Source organism: Mya arenaria, chromosome 14 (genome assembly GCF_026914265.1).
Source record: "Mya arenaria isolate MELC-2E11 chromosome 14, ASM2691426v1".
Lineage (NCBI taxonomy): Eukaryota > Metazoa > Mollusca > Bivalvia > Myida > Myidae > Mya > Mya arenaria.
Window position 1 is genome coordinate 43,047,298 of NC_069135.1, and position 19,706 is coordinate 43,067,003.

Consider the following 19,706-nt stretch of genomic DNA (forward strand, 5'->3'; position numbering starts at 1 on the left):
AAACAAATGAAAACAGCTACTCCACTGTCGTTATAATAAGTTTATGAAACCACCATTGTGTGCAAATTTCCCTTATTATTGGGTATTGGTTTTAAGGTTATTTTTATTATTTCATTTTTTATATTAAGATTATCAACACTATCCCTTGACGTATGTGTGGTACTTCAAGTACTGAAGTGACAGTAATTTACGTTTTTAAGGTCGTGGTTGCGTAGGTGCATGACGTTTTTTTGTTCCTGATGATTGAAATGGCAAGAGCATTGAATTGGCAGTTTGGTATTATAGAATGCATGTTTACTATTGCGATTTCAATACTATAATGAAAACAATATCTGGTTTTTGCTGGGATACCACTATGGTAATTCCTAAAAACTAATAATAGCTTGGTTGGTTTCCTCATATATGATACGTGAGGGTATTTATATATACATGATAATTGAATACGGGTTAAAAATCGGCATCAAAACCCCGTATATTATCGCAATTCGAATTTAAATTTGTCATGTAAAGAACACGTCTCCTTTTGATAATTCTACAAGGATTAATTAACGCCACTTTGTCATTTTCTAAATTAAAAAGTATGAGATTCTTTTCGGTGAAATATAATAGTGGCACTATTAGTACCTGACAGTGTATATGATACACATCATCATAACCTTCATACATTCGAAACGTAGTTATTATGTTGACGTTTTTTATAAACTCTTCCACGACCAATCAGGAACGCCATTTGTTGTATCACAAATAGAAATGATTGATATCGCCCTTTTTATTTCGTATATGTTATACAACTCTTTTCTGAATGTCGCCATAGACGCGGCCTCCTTATAACATGTCGTTTGCTAGCGGTGTGGAATTAAACCGTAGGATAGGATAAACTAGCACAACATTCATCATATTGGATTCTGATCCGTTCGCGATATTTTCATCAACAGCCACTTAGTCTAGATTCACCGATACTTGGTCGCTATCTGTGATATCAATATAAATGTGAAACACTTCCTTTTACCGGATGATTTCAACTTGATGAATAGATACACATGCTTAAACTGCATTTGCATTGTTCGCTCTCTTTTCTCATTCTTTTTTCCAAAACTTCCTGATGAGATGTTTACAAAAATGATATTATTGTTCTGATTATAAAGTATGCTTGCGTCATCTTTAAACATTGGATGATACCAATAAATACAACTTTCGTCTTGATATTGACAAGGTATGCAATGATTGATATGTTGCGCAATTTCATGCATATGTGCCTGTCTTTATGGCGCATAGTATATATGCCCATAACTGAAGACACACAGGACCTGGAAAATGTGTTCATTGTCATTGGGCCAATGATACTCATCAATCGTATTGTACAATGAATTTGTCTTAATGGTTATTTGAAGTTGACCAAGTGCAAATATTGAATTTGCTCAAATGTGCTTTAAGCACGTAAAACACAGTTCGAATGAGCAAATAACATTTGTAATGTATGTGGTTACCTTAAAATAACCTATAGCTGATATTTTTGATTTTGTAATATTTGTCGTTCGCTCGTTGATAAGGTGGTCCCAATATTCTTAGACATGCCTTAGTGATTCAATTGGTCAGTTAATTGTACTGTCAAAGCAGTTAAAACATTATTTTTCAATATTAATGCTTAATCTTAGCTGCTGTTCGAATACCTACAATCCCTATGTTTGAGTCTTGCTACTATCTTTTTAAATCTTTAATATTCAATTTCATATATTGAGGAGTAGTGCATAGTACATGAACCATAATTCTGGGTGCAGTTATTTGGGGTAACTTTCCATTGTTTATTTGCAATCCCTTGTCATAAAGGAAGTTGAGACTGTTCTTAATTAGACGGGGATATTGCAGTGTTTGGCTGCCCTTGTTATGCTTTTGGTTTTACGTCCGCCAATGAATTTATATGATTTTGAGGAATTGACTTCAACCATACAAAATAAACATTATTTTGTCTTGGTCATCCCAATTAAAAACTATTTTCATTATGTTAAAGTCCTTATTTCTATATGAAAGTACTGTTAACTTACAAACAAGCACCTATATTAGAAGTTCTTAAATTCATCCATTCGGAAGCACGTATAAATTGTCCTAAGCCAATGTGTCACCAGCCGCAAGGTTGCCGCGAGAGTTAGCGAAGAACCTCCCTTCTCCATCACCGGTATAGACTTCACCGTTGCTTTGCATTTTAACGACAAGTGCGGACCAGATCAAAAGGTCTACATTTGCCTATTAAGAAGGTCAGCACTCGGACAGTTTACTTTAAAACATTGCCGATCTCACTAAAATATAAACTCTTCAAACTACCCTTTCATAGGTAGTTACACAGTGGCATATCATTTTTAAAAAGAACAGCGGAAACAGTGGAAACGACCCTTTAGGGTTACCTATACGACGACAATAGAGCTTCCTTTGATCAACAAATGGTACTGTAAACGACCGGTCATTCCTCATATATTCCACTAGAGGTATGACCGGTCGTTCATCGACGGAACATTGCGCCAGATTTACATGTCAGTAAAGAAAGCTTGTCTTCTTTTGTTTTATCCAATGCTATACCATGTTTCAAGTTTTATAAAAAAAAATCTGTGTAACACATATTGTAATGTTACAAAAATACAATATAAATCCGCAAGCTTGTACACCATATAATTGGAAACTAACCTTGCTTAATTGATACTAATCCTGCAAATCATAAGTTGATTTCTAAATTTGTTTTTATAATAAAGAATCATTTGTATAACTTGATTAATTAAATCATTAGAAGAAAACTTGATTATTTATCTTGCTTTTTTTAAACGTTCGTCACTCTCAGTTTTTAAACCGGAAATTACGCCATAAACATATAGCAAAATTATGACGTCATATAACCGGGTGTGGCGTCACCATTTATAAGAAAGCAAATTTTGTTCAAAGAAAAGTGCTTATGTTGTATTTGTTACTGTATTTCATCTAAGTATTTATTTACTTTTAAAACTAATTGAAACAATCTGATATTAATCAGGTACTACATGTCTGCAGTGCTTGTAGCGCGGGAAATGACCATTCGGAACTTCTCGGCCATTTTATCGAAAACCTCGGATGTATTTGGACGGTTTACATACTCAAAAAAGTGGTACGTTTAAGTCCGCTGCAAATAGATCGCGTATTCTTATTTAGCATTTAACTTTATGACTTAACTCTTGGGAATCTTTATTATGTTTGCAATAAAACATTTCACTGGCAGTCATTTTAAACTAAGATCAATAAATACAACTCTTAAACACTTTATTTAATCAATGATATTATTCAAAAATTTACGAACTACTCCAACTGTTGTACCGGCATACATCCGAGGTTGTTTTTGAAAAACAAATGGCCGAGGAGCTCCGAATGGGGAAATGACATTGCGTTGTCATTTGCTTGTAGTTGGCCCATCATCAGCGCAGGTCACACAGGTAGGTATTTTCTTTTTCTCGAAAACAACACCTGCGATTTCAATAATTGTTATCTGACATTCACTATCATATAATTCACATGTTACGAAAACATGTTTCTTCCGAAATGTACAGACAATTTTAATACAAACTTCCACACAGAACTGCACAACAAAGTTCAAAGTTTCTTGGGTTCGGCCGACACGACTGCTTACAATATCCTAGATTATTACGTAACCGCTGAATAAATTGAAACACTGTTACCAGTGTGTGTATACCACGTGATATAATACGTCATATATACTACGTCGGAAGGCAGCATTCTGCTTTAAACAAAGACTTTAATCAAAGAGAACTTTTCTTTTACTACACCATTTTGAACAAAACAAAGGGCAGTCTTGGCCGCTTGAAAAGCCCTGTCTCTGTTTTATTACCGAAGTTTAATTAGGTGATTAGTGACATGAAACACTTTAACAAACCTGTTTTTAAAGCAATGTTTTGTCATACGGCCGTATTGTGAAAAGATTTGTAGAAATGTTTTAAGAAACAAAACTCTCAATTAAACTCTGGTAAAGACCGAAGGCGGGACTCCGTAAGCGGCATAGACTATGCTAATTCCGCTGATCATGATAAAATTGTAAGCTTCTTAGTAACGAAGGAAGCATAATTCGCATATTTACCCACAATAACTGTTCACATTTCCATGCCGTTCGTTCCAAAAACCTGTAAAATGGGCATTATCATACCGGTTCGTAAAGAAAAAAATGCCAAAGAATGAGTACAGAAGTTACAAAATAATGTAATATTTTCATATCTTTTCTCTCAAAAAAGTTATTTAGGAACTAACGTAACTTTCTTGTTTGTTTTCATCGGTTTCGGCCCGTGGTGATTAATGTGAGAACCCCGGTGGAGTCACATGATTCTTCAGCCTGTATATAAAGCGGGTAAATACCCACGGTTTTCGCTTGAAAGGAAATGCCGCTTGATACATTTTGGTATAGTTGTTTTAATTGCAGTGATGTCTGGGAAAAAGCATTGGTTTAGGAAGAAGAAGGTACGTACGCTCCGAATGTTGTATATACATCATTTCATAATAAATAATTGTGTTTTTGATACCACGAAACTTGCTTTACAGTACACGTTTCCTACAAAACTGAAGCCTTTTTCAATAATGGTCTCAGTTGTTAAAAGAAATTATCTTAGTGTGATATGTATGTTACTTGCTATATATTTTGCAGTTACGTCTAAGCGGGACCCTTGATATAAGGGTTCTTCACAATATATACATTTCACTTATGTTTGTAACTGCTGCATGCTTGTTTATTGTCCAAGATAGTTCGTGAAAGCAGCCAAGAACTTGTTTAATCATATTGTTCAAGTCAAAAAGTAGTTGTATTTTTCCTTCAATTTCTTGTTATCCAGTATTATGTGTGTTCACAATAAGCATCAATCATGGAGTAATTAACACAATTTAATCTAGACCAGTTAAAACTTGTTATACATTATTTGTTCTACCACAAAATTATGCGTCGCATCAAACCATTCGTTTTGTAAAAACATAATAACACAATTTTTTCTATTTCGAATACAACCTACATTTAGAGCCAATGAAATTGCAGATAGGCAGTCATAAAGTACCAGGCTAAATCATTAAGAACTTCAACTTTCCCGGCTGATTTAAAGGTCCGCCCACAGCAACTCATCTGATACACAATCCCTGCGTCAGATTTTGCGTTGACATTAGGTCAGCTAATGAGGTTGTATTCTTAGTCAGTTAGATGACCCCAATTAATATCTTAATGATTAAGAAGGGCTCGTTTACAAAACTTACTCCGCATAGATTTGAATTTATGTCATCAAACTATTACTTAAGCCGATTTAATCCATCTCTCCGCGATATAATAAACAGGCAAGTTCTTTCCATAGTGTAGTTTTTAGTTTGTAAGTACTTGTATAAGAATTCTCAACGAGATCATGTGGAGAACATATTTATACACTTGCTTTTTCGTTTTTAATTGTATAATTTTACATACAGCTTCCGTTATCTACTCATTGAACAGTTAGATTGCACGAGGAGTTGTATTATTTTAGTATCAAATCCGCAAGATTCGTAAGAATATACCTGAATATTCCTTGATGAATATCTTTTGTTTACCTTGCTTTTTGACACACACACACACACGCACACGCACACGCACACGCATGCACGCACGCACGCACGCACGCACGCACTTAAATGATAAAAAGTATTCAACCAAATGATGTCAGCATTGTAAATACTAGTAAAATGTTAAGTTTTTAAGGGTTATAACGATATATGTTTATTTTTGAAACCAGGAAATATATATTTCTTTAAACACTGTTTTGTTTCGATATCAACACAATGGCACTTCACAATACTGAAAAGATTTCTGTGTGACTATTCAATAAACAAGTGACTATTCAATAAACAAGGACAAAGGAATGTCTTCGGCTTTGACAGGATTATTTGCGTAGGTGCATGCGTAAGGACATTTTTTTTTATTAATTGGTTAACGGATTTTTTTGAAAAAATGTTGGACGGGTGGTGCGAAAAAAAAAAAGGATTTCATACTCATACTATTTTTTTTACAAAACATGAACATGTATTTTTCATAGCGTCTGTGGCGAAACCCAAAACCAAAAGATCAAAGTAACAACAAACAGGAAAGACATGTTCGTAGATACATATGAATGACATTTGAAATGCTTAAGTATGTTTTGATTTCTATGCAACACAATGTCTTCAATGTCTCAATATTATAATGAATATTGATATATGTTCAAATGCTCACTTTGTCATACACATATATTTGGCTTTAAAGTCCAATAATCTCCTCTACCAAATTCAAATTAATGTAATCATTAAATAAACATTTTATACACTTACACCCAAAAACAATGCACCAGTCAATTCTTTCCAAGGCCCCCAGGTCCGGGGGTATACCGGGGATAGCCGAAGAAATGGGCCGTGTTTTTACCTACCAGATGGCCCCGCAGTATCGGGTGAATGCGGTGGTTTTGTTTTCGTGTCAAATATAGCGGGGAATGGGTCTTTCACAGAGTCCCTTGTGTGCGTGGGCATTTTGGCGGGGGTTTCACCAGTAGTTCGTCCCCGCAGGGCGGGGACTCTGCCCGGGCTTGGCTAGACCGAAAGTCAAAGTCCCTGCTAATCACTTAAAGTCAATATTATTTCAGTTTTACTGTCACTTTTTGTTGATGTTTTCTGAAGCACAACCTCACTGCAAGAGTTTTCCTATTTGCAACACTATTTCCACATATCAACCTTACAATGAATATGGCTGTGTCTCCTCATTGCTGGGCACTACTTCTTCTTAACAGAAAAAGCTTTATATTCGGCAATGAGTTCTTTGAAGCTAAGTACCTGATCGCATGTCATGTCGACTGAAATAATATATTCATTCAAAAGTACGTTTGTGTCATGTACATTTATGTACTGACGAATTGACAAATTCGGATGCAACAATATATATTGTTTAAAAATGCTGCATTATTTCACAGTGATGTATATGCAATTTGTCTTTATCGCGCGGTGTAGATGACATTGACTGCATACCAAGTAGAGAGGACCTTTGACCGTATTTAAATTTAAAAATATTTTCTTCTCCTTATTCATTTATTACTTTATTTTAGTCAACCAGCCAAATTCTTTTTCTGGCCTAACAACTTAAATTGCAATCTAAAAGGACGGTCGCAAAAATCCGTTCAGTTACAAAAACGTAAACTTATAATTTGAGAATATGGTGATAATTAAAGAAGTCCAACTTCAACACAAATTATTCATTTATGAAACAACGTTTCGGCCATTCGGCCTTCATCAGGTTGTATGTATATAATGAACAGAAAATGACGTCAACATCAAATGACGTCAACGTTGATAACGTCAAAATATAGCATACATTTTTGCGCAAAATAATGTCTTATAGGATCTAAAGAGATACAATTATACTGGTAAAATGCAATATAAATGCATTAACAAACATCAATAAACCAGTTTAAACTATGCAACATTAAATAGGTTAAAACAGTTATAAACCAGATTAATTTTGTGATTTTTTTTAATTTTGAATTCATACCATTAGGAATGACTGTGCCAAGAATGTGCATCCATTTTCTCTCCTTTAATAATCGTTTCCAATTGTTCTCAATTTTATCAATTGGCAGAAAAATCATTGATACTGTGGTCAGGAGCATTAAAATGTTCGGACACATTTGTATATGAATCTGGAAAATGCTTTATATCAAACTTATGACTGTTCATTCTCTGACTATATTTTTGTTGTGTCTGACCAACATATTGCTTTTTACATTTTTTGCAATTGATAACATATATAACACCTGTAGAAGAACAGGACAATTCATGATTTATCTTAAATTCTTTGCAAAAATATATACTTGAAAATTTGTCATTTTCAAAAATGAGAATAAAAATACAATTTTACGTGAAAAGAATAGAAATAATTTCAAAATCAGAGCTGGTTATTAAATGCTTTAAGGCCCCCTCCCTCTTCCCCATACACATACATATTTTTAATACCCACTTTTTGAAGGGCAATATCTGAAATTTTTGATATTGCACAAATTAACGAAAGCCACATTACTATTACGCTGTTGAAAACATTTTTTGAACCTTGTACTTGGTGTTACTTAAGGGGCGTATATTTGTAAGCGCTTATCTCAGATCATTCTTACGACACCCGTATCAGTCGCGCTGAGAACATGATTGCAGCTGGCAAACCATGGCTGAGATACCGTGAGCTGTATCAGGAAACTGCGCAACCCTGCCTGTGAATCAAGCTGCGATACATGTCCACGTAATTCTAACACGTAAAAAACAACAGCATGTATCTAGGTGGTTCGCGTAGGTCGCATGTTTGGTAAGCATTATGTAGGTAATATAGGCATTGTTTTTTTATTTAATCTGTACTTGGATGATATGCACCAGCGAGGATACAGCGATCCGGAACTTTCCTGCAATCACGTGAACCCAACTGTTGAAGATGAGGACACCGTTTGGACGGTACGAGGGTCTCAGGGCGAGTCAAGTCAACGTCCCCTGTGTCAAGAATTGGTTATGAAGGAAACTGTAATTTGTGGTCCAGAGATGAAGGTTCGCCCTCTTCCACCTCTACCAAAGGCTAAAGCCAGCAGCTATATCTACGATTATGTCGGTATGCAATTTTTGGACATTTCCAACTGTTGATTTCACAAGTATGAACATATTTACAAAATGATGTTATGGACATTTCATACTTTGCTTGAAACTAGATATGTATATTTTAGATAAAGAATTTTGGACAGATGAGCAAATAAATTCAAATGAGAGGAACAAGTATGAAGAAAGGCTTCAATTTTTTAAAGAAATGATTATTTCCAACGTCGACGTAAGACAAGTTCTCCCACATCTTACATTTGTAGGTAAGTCGGATTTCCTTCTTACTTTACATCATTTACAAAAATGTGTTAAGAGGGGGACTGGTCAAGTTATATCAACTAGGAGGAGTGTCTTCCCTAATAGTCATAGTCTCGAACCACAAAACAACCGACACCAGAACAGATTTCTTCCCAGTGGACATAATTTAACGGTGTTAAACCGATTGACTTCTTTAGCTAAGAAGCTGTCTCAACATCATTTACAGTAACTGTTCATTACTTTTTTACTGAGGAAATTGGTGAAGGAATGTTTTCTGAGGAAATTGCAAAATGTTTCGGGGAACTTCTTTCTATCAAACTTTCTGCCGCAACATTTTCGTTCGATGTATAATATTGTTCAAATGTTAAAGCTTAAACAAATTCAAAACGGTGATTACGCTTACTCATAACTTAATGTATTTACTGTTTTGGTTATTCCAGAATATCCCCAAAAATACAGAAATATTGCAACAGACAAGAGTAAACGAGACGCAATGATTTGCCTCGTTGACGAGATTGAAAAAAGCGAAGAACTTGGCCGATGGAAGCAGTTTGTCGAGGCATTAGAACGATGTGGTATGATTGATAAAATCTACGAATTATTGAATACGTACATTTATATATAGTTAATGCCTGCTTTCTGCCATTGGGTTTTTTCATCTTTTCTAAGCGAAAACGTGTAAACATGCTAAAATGTCAAAATTCGAGAGGGCATCAAGTGCGAAAACCCGCAGAATCGAGAGCAAAAATACGTATAAACGCGGCGGCCTTTCCCCGGAGAAATGGCGGCCTTTCGCATTTTCGACTCGAAAATCAGATAAATTTAATCTTGAACAATACGTAGCGCGTATTTCACGTAGCGCTTTATTTTTATTTTTTCAGGCTATGAATATATCTCTCAATGCTTAAAAGGTCGTTCAGTAATTGACTATAGTTACCAAAAGAAGTTCTTAAAAATAATGAGCGTTACAGTACGAAAACAGATTGTTCCAACGGAGTTGACAGCATATCTTTGGAATGCTGATGTTATAAACGACGAGGAAAAGCAGCGCATTGAATGTCAACAGACATTGCAAGGTGAAATTGCAGCAGCGGATTTGTTATTAGAAATCCTACCAACAAAAAGTGAGAATTGGTACAAACTTTTTATTGACGCTCTTCGGCATGCTGAAATGATTGATGTGGCAAATATTTTAGATCTACCTGAACTACATGAAGGAAAAACAGGTATGAATTATTGTGTATGCTATTTGTGATGTAGCATTCATGATAGTGTCATTGAATGTCATTCAAGTGTGTTTAAGTGACGTCCATTGTCTGCATTCTGCATTAAACTGTTTCTTCCCGAAACTGTTAGGATTGTCAGATTCGTTTGCCAAATTCAGCTGTCAAAACAAAAGCGTTATGGAAGAAGAGAGCGTAAAATGTCTTCAGGAATCCAAACGTTTAGTTTTAAGCCTTATTAGCTCAAGGGAGGAGAATGCAGTATATTGCGCAATCGGTGAAGAACAAATCGATCACACTTGTAAAGTATTGAATACTTTGAATTGATAAGTTATTATCAGGCTTGAATAGAGTGAGTTATAGGAATGCATGACCTCAAACGGTTGAAGAAGCAGGATTTCTGGTATTATTTTTAAACTCTGAAATTCTGGCGCAAATTTGTTTTGAATTGAACGCAGGTATAGTTTAAAAAATTAAGATGCTCCGTCCTGTTCTACCTCAATCCATGAAAACAGGGACAAGCTTTAACACTCTTTATAACTCTTTAAAAATATTAGAACATGAATCAAAGCAGTAAACCTAACTGCATTTTTAAACTATAAAGGAAGAGATTGGTTGAACCTGCTAAATATCTCAATTATTGTCGGTCCTTCTTGTACAGGGCAAAAGATAATTTCCACGAGAACTAACGCGGAATATTCACCAGCCAACTCGATGCAAGAAGTCACAGAAAGGATACAATGTGACCCTTTAAATGGTAAGTTTGTTTTGCTCATGTATAACATTTTAATTTAAAACAATTATCGTTTTATAGTTCGTGTGTTAGATGCGTGAAAATGTACACTAACATAACTATTACTATTCTTGAAAAAACAACAACAGAAAAACAACCCTGAACATATCTGTTTGAAACAATACGTCGTCTTGTTTAAGGATAAAGACGAAATTCATGTTTAATAACATTCTATATCTAACATCTTCAATTCCAGTACAAAAATACATAATAATGAATATAGTTAATAGGTAAAATAATAACTGAACGTTTTGAGCATAGATCCTCATCAACATCACTTTATCTAGTTGAAACGAATCCCGATAGCGACACCACCACTTTGAAAAGCACATCACCGGATGATGTAAATGAACAAAATACGAATGCGAACTATGAGAATAATGAATCGTCGATCATGGACACAATGGAGAAAGAATTATACACATGGTCTTCCTGGGCTTCAACGAAATCAGTACCAGGCGAGAGATGTTAGATGTTAAAACCATGAGACACTTTGTTACTTTTGTTGAAGTTTCGTTTTCTTTATATAGCAATTAAATTGTAAAATAAGTATTCTATAAATAAAACCACTTTTTTATTTATTTTATATTCCAGACCTTCCTTTTTTTGTTATCGCCCTGCATTCACGGCAAAAGGAAAGGGTGAGCAATTGTTGACGGATTACTAATGTAAATGTACACAATCTGTACTGAGAGTAAATAAACGATATATATTATAGATAGAAAACATTAGAATTCAACAACTGTAATTATTAAAGACAAAACATATCACTTATACAGACGTAAATCATTGTTTTATGACAGGAAATGGAATTGTCGATATCTGAAGGGGATTGTCTGAAAGTGGTGGAAGATTACGGGGATTTCTACGGTGTGCAGGTTGAAGGAATAACTTGGCTTATTCCAAAGGACTGTGGTAAAAAATGGATGGTTTCATGCTTGTTTCTCATCCGCCGTATGTTAATGTGAAAAAGGTTCAAATTCATAAAACAAATATCACCTTAAACATTTGTGTTATTTAAAAATAATTCTCATGATTCTTATCCATGACTTTATTTTCAGCAAAAGTATTCGATAAGGTACCAATTCCGTTGCCGCGTGAATGCGCGGAATCTGCTGATGAAACGTATACATTTTGTCCTCCACTTTCAGAAAGGAATTCTCCTTCACTTACAGAAAGGACACCAGGTAGTCATCAACAACGCGAGAGCTAATTTGTGTTATTTGCTTCTCAGTGCATGCGTTCTGTTTTTATTTTCTGTAATGATATAAACAACTATTCATTTTCTAGTGGATGCTTTCAAGATTAATGATACAACAGACGCCGCAACGTATAGTAATGATAAACGTTACGAAGAAGTTGAATCACCCCATCTACGAGGTACAGTTTTCTCTTTTTCTGAGCACTTTTTCTGATTTTTTTTATAAATTTATTCTTAAACTGTAACTTCATGAAGTTTTTATCAACCAAAAGCGTTATGGAAGAAGAGAGCGTAAAATGTCTTCAGGAATCCAAACGTTTAGTTTTAAGCCTTATTAGCTCAAGGGAGGAGAATGCAGTATATTGCGCAATCGGTGAAGAACAAATCGATCACACTTGTAAAGTATTGAATACTTTGAATTGATAAGTTATTATCAGGCTTGAATAGAGTGAGTTATAAGAATGCATGACCTCAAACGGTTGAAGAAGCAGGATTTCTGGTATTATTTTTAAACTCTGAAATTCTGGCGCAAATTTGTTTTGAATTGAACGCAGGTATAGTTTAAAAAATTAAGATGCTCCGTCCTGTTCTACCTCAATCCATGAAAACAGGGACAAGCTTTAACACTCTTTATAACTCTTTAAAAATATTAGAACATGAATCAAAGCAGTAAACCTAACTGCATTTTTAAACTATAAAGGAAGAGATTGGTTGAACCTGCTAAATATCTCAATTATTGTCGGTCCTTCTTGTACAGGGCAAAAGATAATTTCCACGAGAACTAACGCGGAATATTCACCAGCCAACTCGATGCAAGAAGTCACAGAAAGGATACAATGTGACCCTTTAAATGGTAAGTTTGTTTTGCTCATGTATAACATTTTAATTTAAAACAATTATCGTTTTATAGTTCGTGTGTTAGATGCGTGAATATGTACACTAACATAACTATTACTATTCTTGAAAAAACAACAACAGAAAAACAACCCTGAACATATCTGTTTGAAACAATACGTCGTCTTGTTTAAGGATAAAGACGAAATTCATGTTTAATAACATTCTATATCTAACATCTTCAATTCCAGTACAAAAATACATAATAATGAATATAGTTAATAGGTAAAATAATAACTGAACGTTTTGAGCATAGATCCTCATCAACATCACTTTATCTAGTTGAAACGAATCCCGATAGCGACACCACCACTTTGAAAAGCACATCACCGGATGATGTAAATGAACAAAATACGAATGCGAACTATGAGAATAAGGAATCGTCGATCATGGACACAATGGAGAAAGAATTATACACATGGTCTTCCTGGGCTTCAACGAAATCAGTACCAGGCGAGAGATGTTAGATGTTAAAACCATGAGACACTTTGTTACTTTTGTTGAAGTTTCGTTTTCTTTATATAGCAATCAAATTGTAAAAAAAGGATTCTATAAATAAAACCACTTTTTTATTTATTTTATATTCCAGACCTTCCTTTTTTTGTTATCGCCCTGCATTCACGGCAAAAGGAAAGGGTGAGCAATTGTTGACGGATTACTAATGTAAATGTACACAGTCTGTACTGAGAGTAAATAAACGATATATATTATAGATAGAACACATTAGAATTCAACAACTGTAATTATAAAAGACAAAACATATCACTTATACAGACGTAAATCATTGTTTTATGACAGGAAATGGAATTGTCGATATCTGAAGGGGATTGTCTGAAAGTGGTGGAAGATTACGGGGATTTCTACGGTGTGCAGGTTGAAGGAATAACTTGGCTTATTCCAAAGGACTGTGGTAAAAAATGGATGGTTTCATGCTTGTTTCTCATCCGCCGTATGTTAATATGAAAAAGGTTCAAATTCATAAAACAAATATCACCTTAAACATTTGTGTTATTTAAAAATAATTCTCATGATTCTTATCCATGACTTTATTTTCAGCAAAAGTATTCGATAAGGTACCAATTCCGTTGCCGCGTAAATGCGCGGAATCTGCTGATGAAACGTATACATTTTGTCCTCCACTTTCAGAAAGGAATTCTCCTTCACTTCCAGAAAGGACACCAGGTAGTCATCAACAACGCGAGAGCTAATTTGTGTTATTTGCTTCTCAGTGCATGCGTTCTGTTTTTATTTTCTGTAATGATATAAACAACTATTCATTTTCTAGTGGATGCTTTCAAGATTAATGATACAACAGACGCCGCAACGTATAGTGATGATAAACGTTACGAAGAAGTTGAATCACCCCATCTACGAGGTACAGTTTTCTCTTTTTCTGAGCACTTTTTCTGATTTTTTTTATAAATTTATTCTTAAACTGTAACTTCATGAAGTTTTTATCAACCAAAAATAATCCAACTACATATTTTATCTTCACATTTTTTTGTTGGCATCATTTAAATGGTTTGAAATATTTGGCTAGGTTTCATTCTTAGTTCAAGTCCATTTATTTGGACACAGTTATCAATTTTCCCCCAATTTCGATGCAATTGAAAGAAATCTCATGAAGTCATTTCTCATCCGCTACTTGTTAGTGCGAAAGAAATTTAAATTTATAAAATAAATATCACCATAAACATTTCTGTTATTTCAAAATAATTCTCATGATTCTTCTTCATAACTTTATCTTCAGCAAGAGTATTCGATAAGGTACGAATTCCGTTGCCGGGTGAGTGCGCGGAATCTGCTAATGACACGTATACATTTTCACCTCTACTTCGAGAAAGGGCACCAGGTAGTCATCTACAACGCGAGAGATAATTTGTGTTATATGCTTCTCATTTGCATGCGTTTTTTTTTTTTTTATGATATATACAACTTTATATTTATTTTCTAGTGGACGCTTTTAAGATTTATGATACAACAGACGCCGCAACGGATTATGATGATGAACCTTACGAAGAAGTCGAACCACCCGATCTACAAGGTACTGTTTTCTCTTTTTCCAAGCACTTTTTCTTATATATTTTGGTATTCTTCTTAAACTGTAATTTCATCAAGTTTTCATATTAAGTCATTTCCCGTAAAAAGCATCCGCAACACTATTTCGCGCTGCACATACTTTCGTTAATCTTCTCATTTGCATACGTTTTGTATTTATTTTCTGTAATGATATATACAACTTTATATTTATTTTCTAGTGTGCGCTAATATTATTTATGATAGAACAGAAGCCGCAATGGATTGTGATGATGAATATTACGACGAAGCTTGTTCACCCCATCCTCAAGGTACAGTTTTTCCAAGCACTTTTTCTGATATACTTTGATAAATTTATTGTAGTGTTTGTCCAAAATGAATAACTTCTGAACTGTATATGGTTTCAGATACTGTCGACGAAGAACCTCCACTTGTCAATGCATTTACAAAGACAGCCGATTCAAGGGAAAACAATGTCACAAATGCGAAATGTACAAGTTCATCCAGTTTATTAAAAGATAGCTCAACCCTTGATGATATTATTGATGCAGATTGGAAATTTTTGAAGAAAGAACAAGAGTTATTGTTGGAAGCTGAAACACTAGCCAATGAAGAACTAGAACAATTTAAGGCTGTTGTAAATCTAAAAAACAATATAAATGAACTCCAATGTCAAAAGTTAAAAGTTGCAATAGAGTTCGCATCCGCGGGAGAAAGATTTAAACTGCATCGCGAGAGCATAATAGGTACTGATTTATTGGCGTTAGGTACTCATTTAAGTGTATATATATATGTATATATATTTAAATAACAGCTTATCAAAAGAGTAGACAGATGTTGGATTGGGAAAGTAACACAAACTTATAAGAATGTCAAGGTGAATCATATGCTGCAAATGTATCTTTGAGAATTTCCTTTTTAGTAAAAGATATGTTTTAATGTTGTCCTAAAAGCATATAGTTTTCATATATAAACTGTTTTCTACATGGTTATCGCTATTGGTGCTGACCGCTGCAATCACACATTTGATTATGACATGTGGTAATGTGATACAATTCTAAATTATCATTATATTCACAGGTGTACAAGGAGGCAATTTCGATCACTTCGAACCAGAATCAGAATATTCATCGGAAGGATTATATTCTGCTCAACACATGTTTAGAAATCGCATGGAAAACAAATCCAGAGACCTGCCACTTCAATTCGAAAATCTTTACAGAGAACGCTCAAATAGCAGAAAGTCATGGCTGAGTAGGGCTTCGTCCTTCAAAGATTCCGCTATCTACGAATGTACTAGCCTAGCAACAGTAGAGGAAGATACATAAAATAATCAAATATATGTCTAAACGTTTTAAGACATTCGACCTCTTGAAATAGATTACCGCTTTCGCCGAGTTTATGCTTGTTGACAATGTTGCACAAACGAACAATGCTAATGAACCCTAGAATGGTGTTGTCAAAAGTTTGAAATATTGTGTTTTGCACTCCAGAAGGATCTCTCTTTTAACTCTCCCTGTTTTAGACTATCCCTCTACATTATCGGCAGAACTGCTTACCCCCAAATGGCTCCAATGCCATGAATCGTACCTGTTCATGGATTGCTAAACTGTTATTGAAATACTTATTCTTAAATCATACTCGTAATTCTTTTAAACGCCGTAATTCTTCAACTGTAATTTCTTAAAGGTTTGACTTCCGCATTCGGTGAAAGCAAATATTTTTTTTCAGATTAAGGAAAAAATGCATATAAATACATGTACCATCGTGTCTTATCTATATTTTAGATGTTACTTACATAATCAGTACCCTCGTTTCACACAATTACATGTACTGTGAAATGCTTTACATTCGTTGGCATGGAGAATTCTTATATTACCATACAGGTAGTTTTGCCTTATTTATATTTCCATCAGCTTGTTAGAAATGTACCAGTACTGTATAAGTACTCTTGACGCACATACACATACACATAGACATACATGTATAACTTGTGTTATCTATGGTGTATTGTCTAAATACCATTCATAATTATTATCTTTAAGAAAAAAGACCCATATATTAATACATGTCATTGAATTATCTTGTTTTATCTATATCTCCTTGTCTGTAAAACATATTTGTAGACAATATTTGAATCAGTACAGTTTGTTTCACATACACATGTTTATAGCAAGATCATTTATGTAATACATGTATTATCTTGATTAATCTATAATTCTTTGTTTGTAATATAGGTACACAATATTTTAAACAGTACAGCATGTTTCACGTATATATACATGTCTAAAGCAAGATCATACATCATCCCATTTAGCTGACTTCCTAGCGGCATGTGCCATACATGTTTTTTAACTCTGAAACGTGTCTCACTGAAGATAAAACAGTCTTGTTTAGCAACATTTTGGCTACAGTACATCATAAATCTTGAACATAAGATTTTTTTGAATGTCAATTTCATTTATTAAATAAGACATTTAAATTTAGTAATACTTTAATCATAGCATTATGAAAATTAAATCCTTTTGTCATATTTATTTCTTGCGATACATTGTGATTTTGGCAAGTATCTGTTTTTCACATAGATGTATACAGTATATATATATCTAAATCATATTAATTTAAAAGATTAACATGTAAGATATGTCTGTACTTTAATGTTTATTTTCAAACATGTATTATCTGTTATTATATCTAAACCTATCGGTTTTCCCACATCAGATTATACCAGTAATGCGACAAGAATTTTATATAAAATACTAATTCATGGCTATTTTTGTGTCTCTGATATTGTTGTGCACTTAAAACAGAACTACATGCCAAAAGCTACTCGATCTATCCATCACAATTATTATTTTCTTGTAAATAGTTTCCAGATACAAGCCCTGTATATATAAGAGAATATTATATGTAATGTTCATGTGCATATGATAAAGTAAAATCATCAGTAGTTTTTGTAACCTGCAAATGGTATCAAAATTCCCTATTTTTGTACTTGACGTAGTGGTATGTTGAATCATATTTGTTAAATGGGAATACGCTTTAGCATACGAGCTACTGCAGAAACCCTGATCCAATTTTGAAAATGTTAAACTTAACAGTGAACAGTGACAGTGAAGCATTTGTAAGGAACATTAATCCAATATTTAAAGCTACCTTAAAGGTTTTTGCTGGGCGCTTTAAAGCGACAGGTGACCCGCTAGTGCAGCTGTTGAAATACCCGGTAGTTAGACGAGTTTCAGTTATATTAATTACTCCAGGTACCGTCTTCAAGACAAGGTCGGTCATTAACCGTGACAAATATTCGCGGTGGGAGATAAGCAAAACAAAAGCACCAGTAAGCTTTATAATAGACATATTATCCTAACAAAATGAACGTGAAGATTTATTTGTTCACTTGTTTAATTGTTCTAGTTGTAAATTATTTATCAATATAAGAACTTAACATTTGACTAAACGTGGTTGTTGTGTGTGATGTCTTTGTTTATAGCCGCTTTTAATGTCGGTTTTTCTGATGAATGTTGGACCTAATATTGTACCAATAAACTTGTTTAATCCGCAGTGATCTCCTGTTTGTGTACACATTTCCAAGTCGGTAACCCCAAATTTATTCATATAAGTCCCTCAAACATGTATGTGAATGAAGTAAACATTGGAAAGTAACTAACGTTACAAATTCAAAAACTTTACATAAACTCCCCCGAAAAGACATACAATACACATACAATAATTAAAACGCATGTATATCAACTGATCTAACTAAAAATACATTGTAATTATTGCGCTCAGGAAAAACAAAGACAAATGTAAAATATAAATTTAATTTGGCCGAAATAATGGGCTGCTAGATTGTAAATGAAATTAACATAGATATAAAGTTTTGTCAAAAGCAGCCAAAAATCCTCCCAAAAAACGGCCCAAACCTGAACTTAAATACCAGAATCTAAGTTAGGAAGCCAAAGCGACAAGCCGTGCCGCGTCAGTCATGCTAGAAAATGAAAATCTAAGGTAGCGTAGGTAACAGTCGGATTTCCAGTTACCAAACAATTGAATAAGTTCCCCCGGCACACCGCATTTAAAATAGAAGGAAGCTCCTCCGCGTCTGAAGGAGTGCATGGTGTATTCGTGAGCGTGAGCAATCGGAAGTTGCGTCATAATACATCGAAACATACGATCAACGCAGCTCGCGTCAAGCGGGATCACCTCCCCAACGGAAACTGTACCAAACAACGATTCTGAGGGTGCCAAGGGAACTAACCTATACATGTTTTGAAACGCTTTTACTGGACATAAAGAAGAAGAGTCATTTTTACACAACGGAATAACTACGTTTTTGTCCCCGAATTGATTAGTTTTAGCATACTTAAGTAAAACAACAATGCCAAAATCTGTCACTGACACATCGTTTCTACACAGGTATTTAGACTTATCAAACTTAACACTAGAATCAGGAACTATGCTTGATTTCCTGCACATCATGTAAAATGCAAACAAAAATAAGCACCATATCGTAGCATGAAATGGAATAGCAAAATCTAGAACATCATACATTTGCTTCAAAATATCTGGCGTTATGGGCGGAGCCTGCTTTGGGGAATGAAATAGTAACTTTCCTAGCCCTCTTTAAGTGAGTTGCAAAGAAATGTTGGAAATATCAGGGAAAACTTCTCCTCGCAAG

The 19,706-nt window shown here is 34.4% G+C and overlaps 1 protein-coding gene across 1 annotated transcript; it reads left to right on the forward strand.

The window, feature by feature from the left end:
- Positions 1-4,446: 4,446 nt before the first annotated feature.
- On the forward strand, positions 4,447-18,569 carry LOC128216157 (uncharacterized). The gene is made up of 22 exons (XM_052922737.1): positions 4,447-4,482; positions 8,413-8,638; positions 8,751-8,885; positions 9,321-9,455; positions 9,762-10,106; positions 10,765-10,860; positions 11,184-11,354; positions 11,491-11,537; positions 11,700-11,811; positions 11,958-12,083; positions 12,187-12,276; positions 12,855-12,950; positions 13,274-13,444; positions 13,581-13,627; positions 13,790-13,901; positions 14,048-14,173; positions 14,277-14,366; positions 14,742-14,843; positions 14,946-15,035; positions 15,250-15,339; positions 15,436-15,774; positions 16,109-18,569. Exons 1-22 carry the CDS (start codon positions 4,447-4,449, stop codon positions 16,354-16,356), a joined length of 3,030 nt encoding a protein of 1,009 aa, XP_052778697.1. The 3' UTR covers positions 16,357-18,569.
- The last annotated feature ends 1,137 nt before the right edge of the window (positions 18,570-19,706 follow it).

Excerpts from the sequence above, each read along its gene's own strand:
- LOC128216157 (XM_052922737.1), top strand. The coding sequence starts at position 4,447 with ATGTCTGGGAAAAAGCATTGGTTTAGGAAGAAGAAG. Across the intron at positions 13,445-13,580 it reads TTCAACGAAATCAGTACCAG|ACCTTCCTTTTTTTGTTATC; the intron begins GCGAGAGATGTT and ends TTTATATTCCAG. Across the intron at positions 14,174-14,276 it reads ACTTCCAGAAAGGACACCAG|TGGATGCTTTCAAGATTAAT; the intron begins GTAGTCATCAAC and ends TTCATTTTCTAG.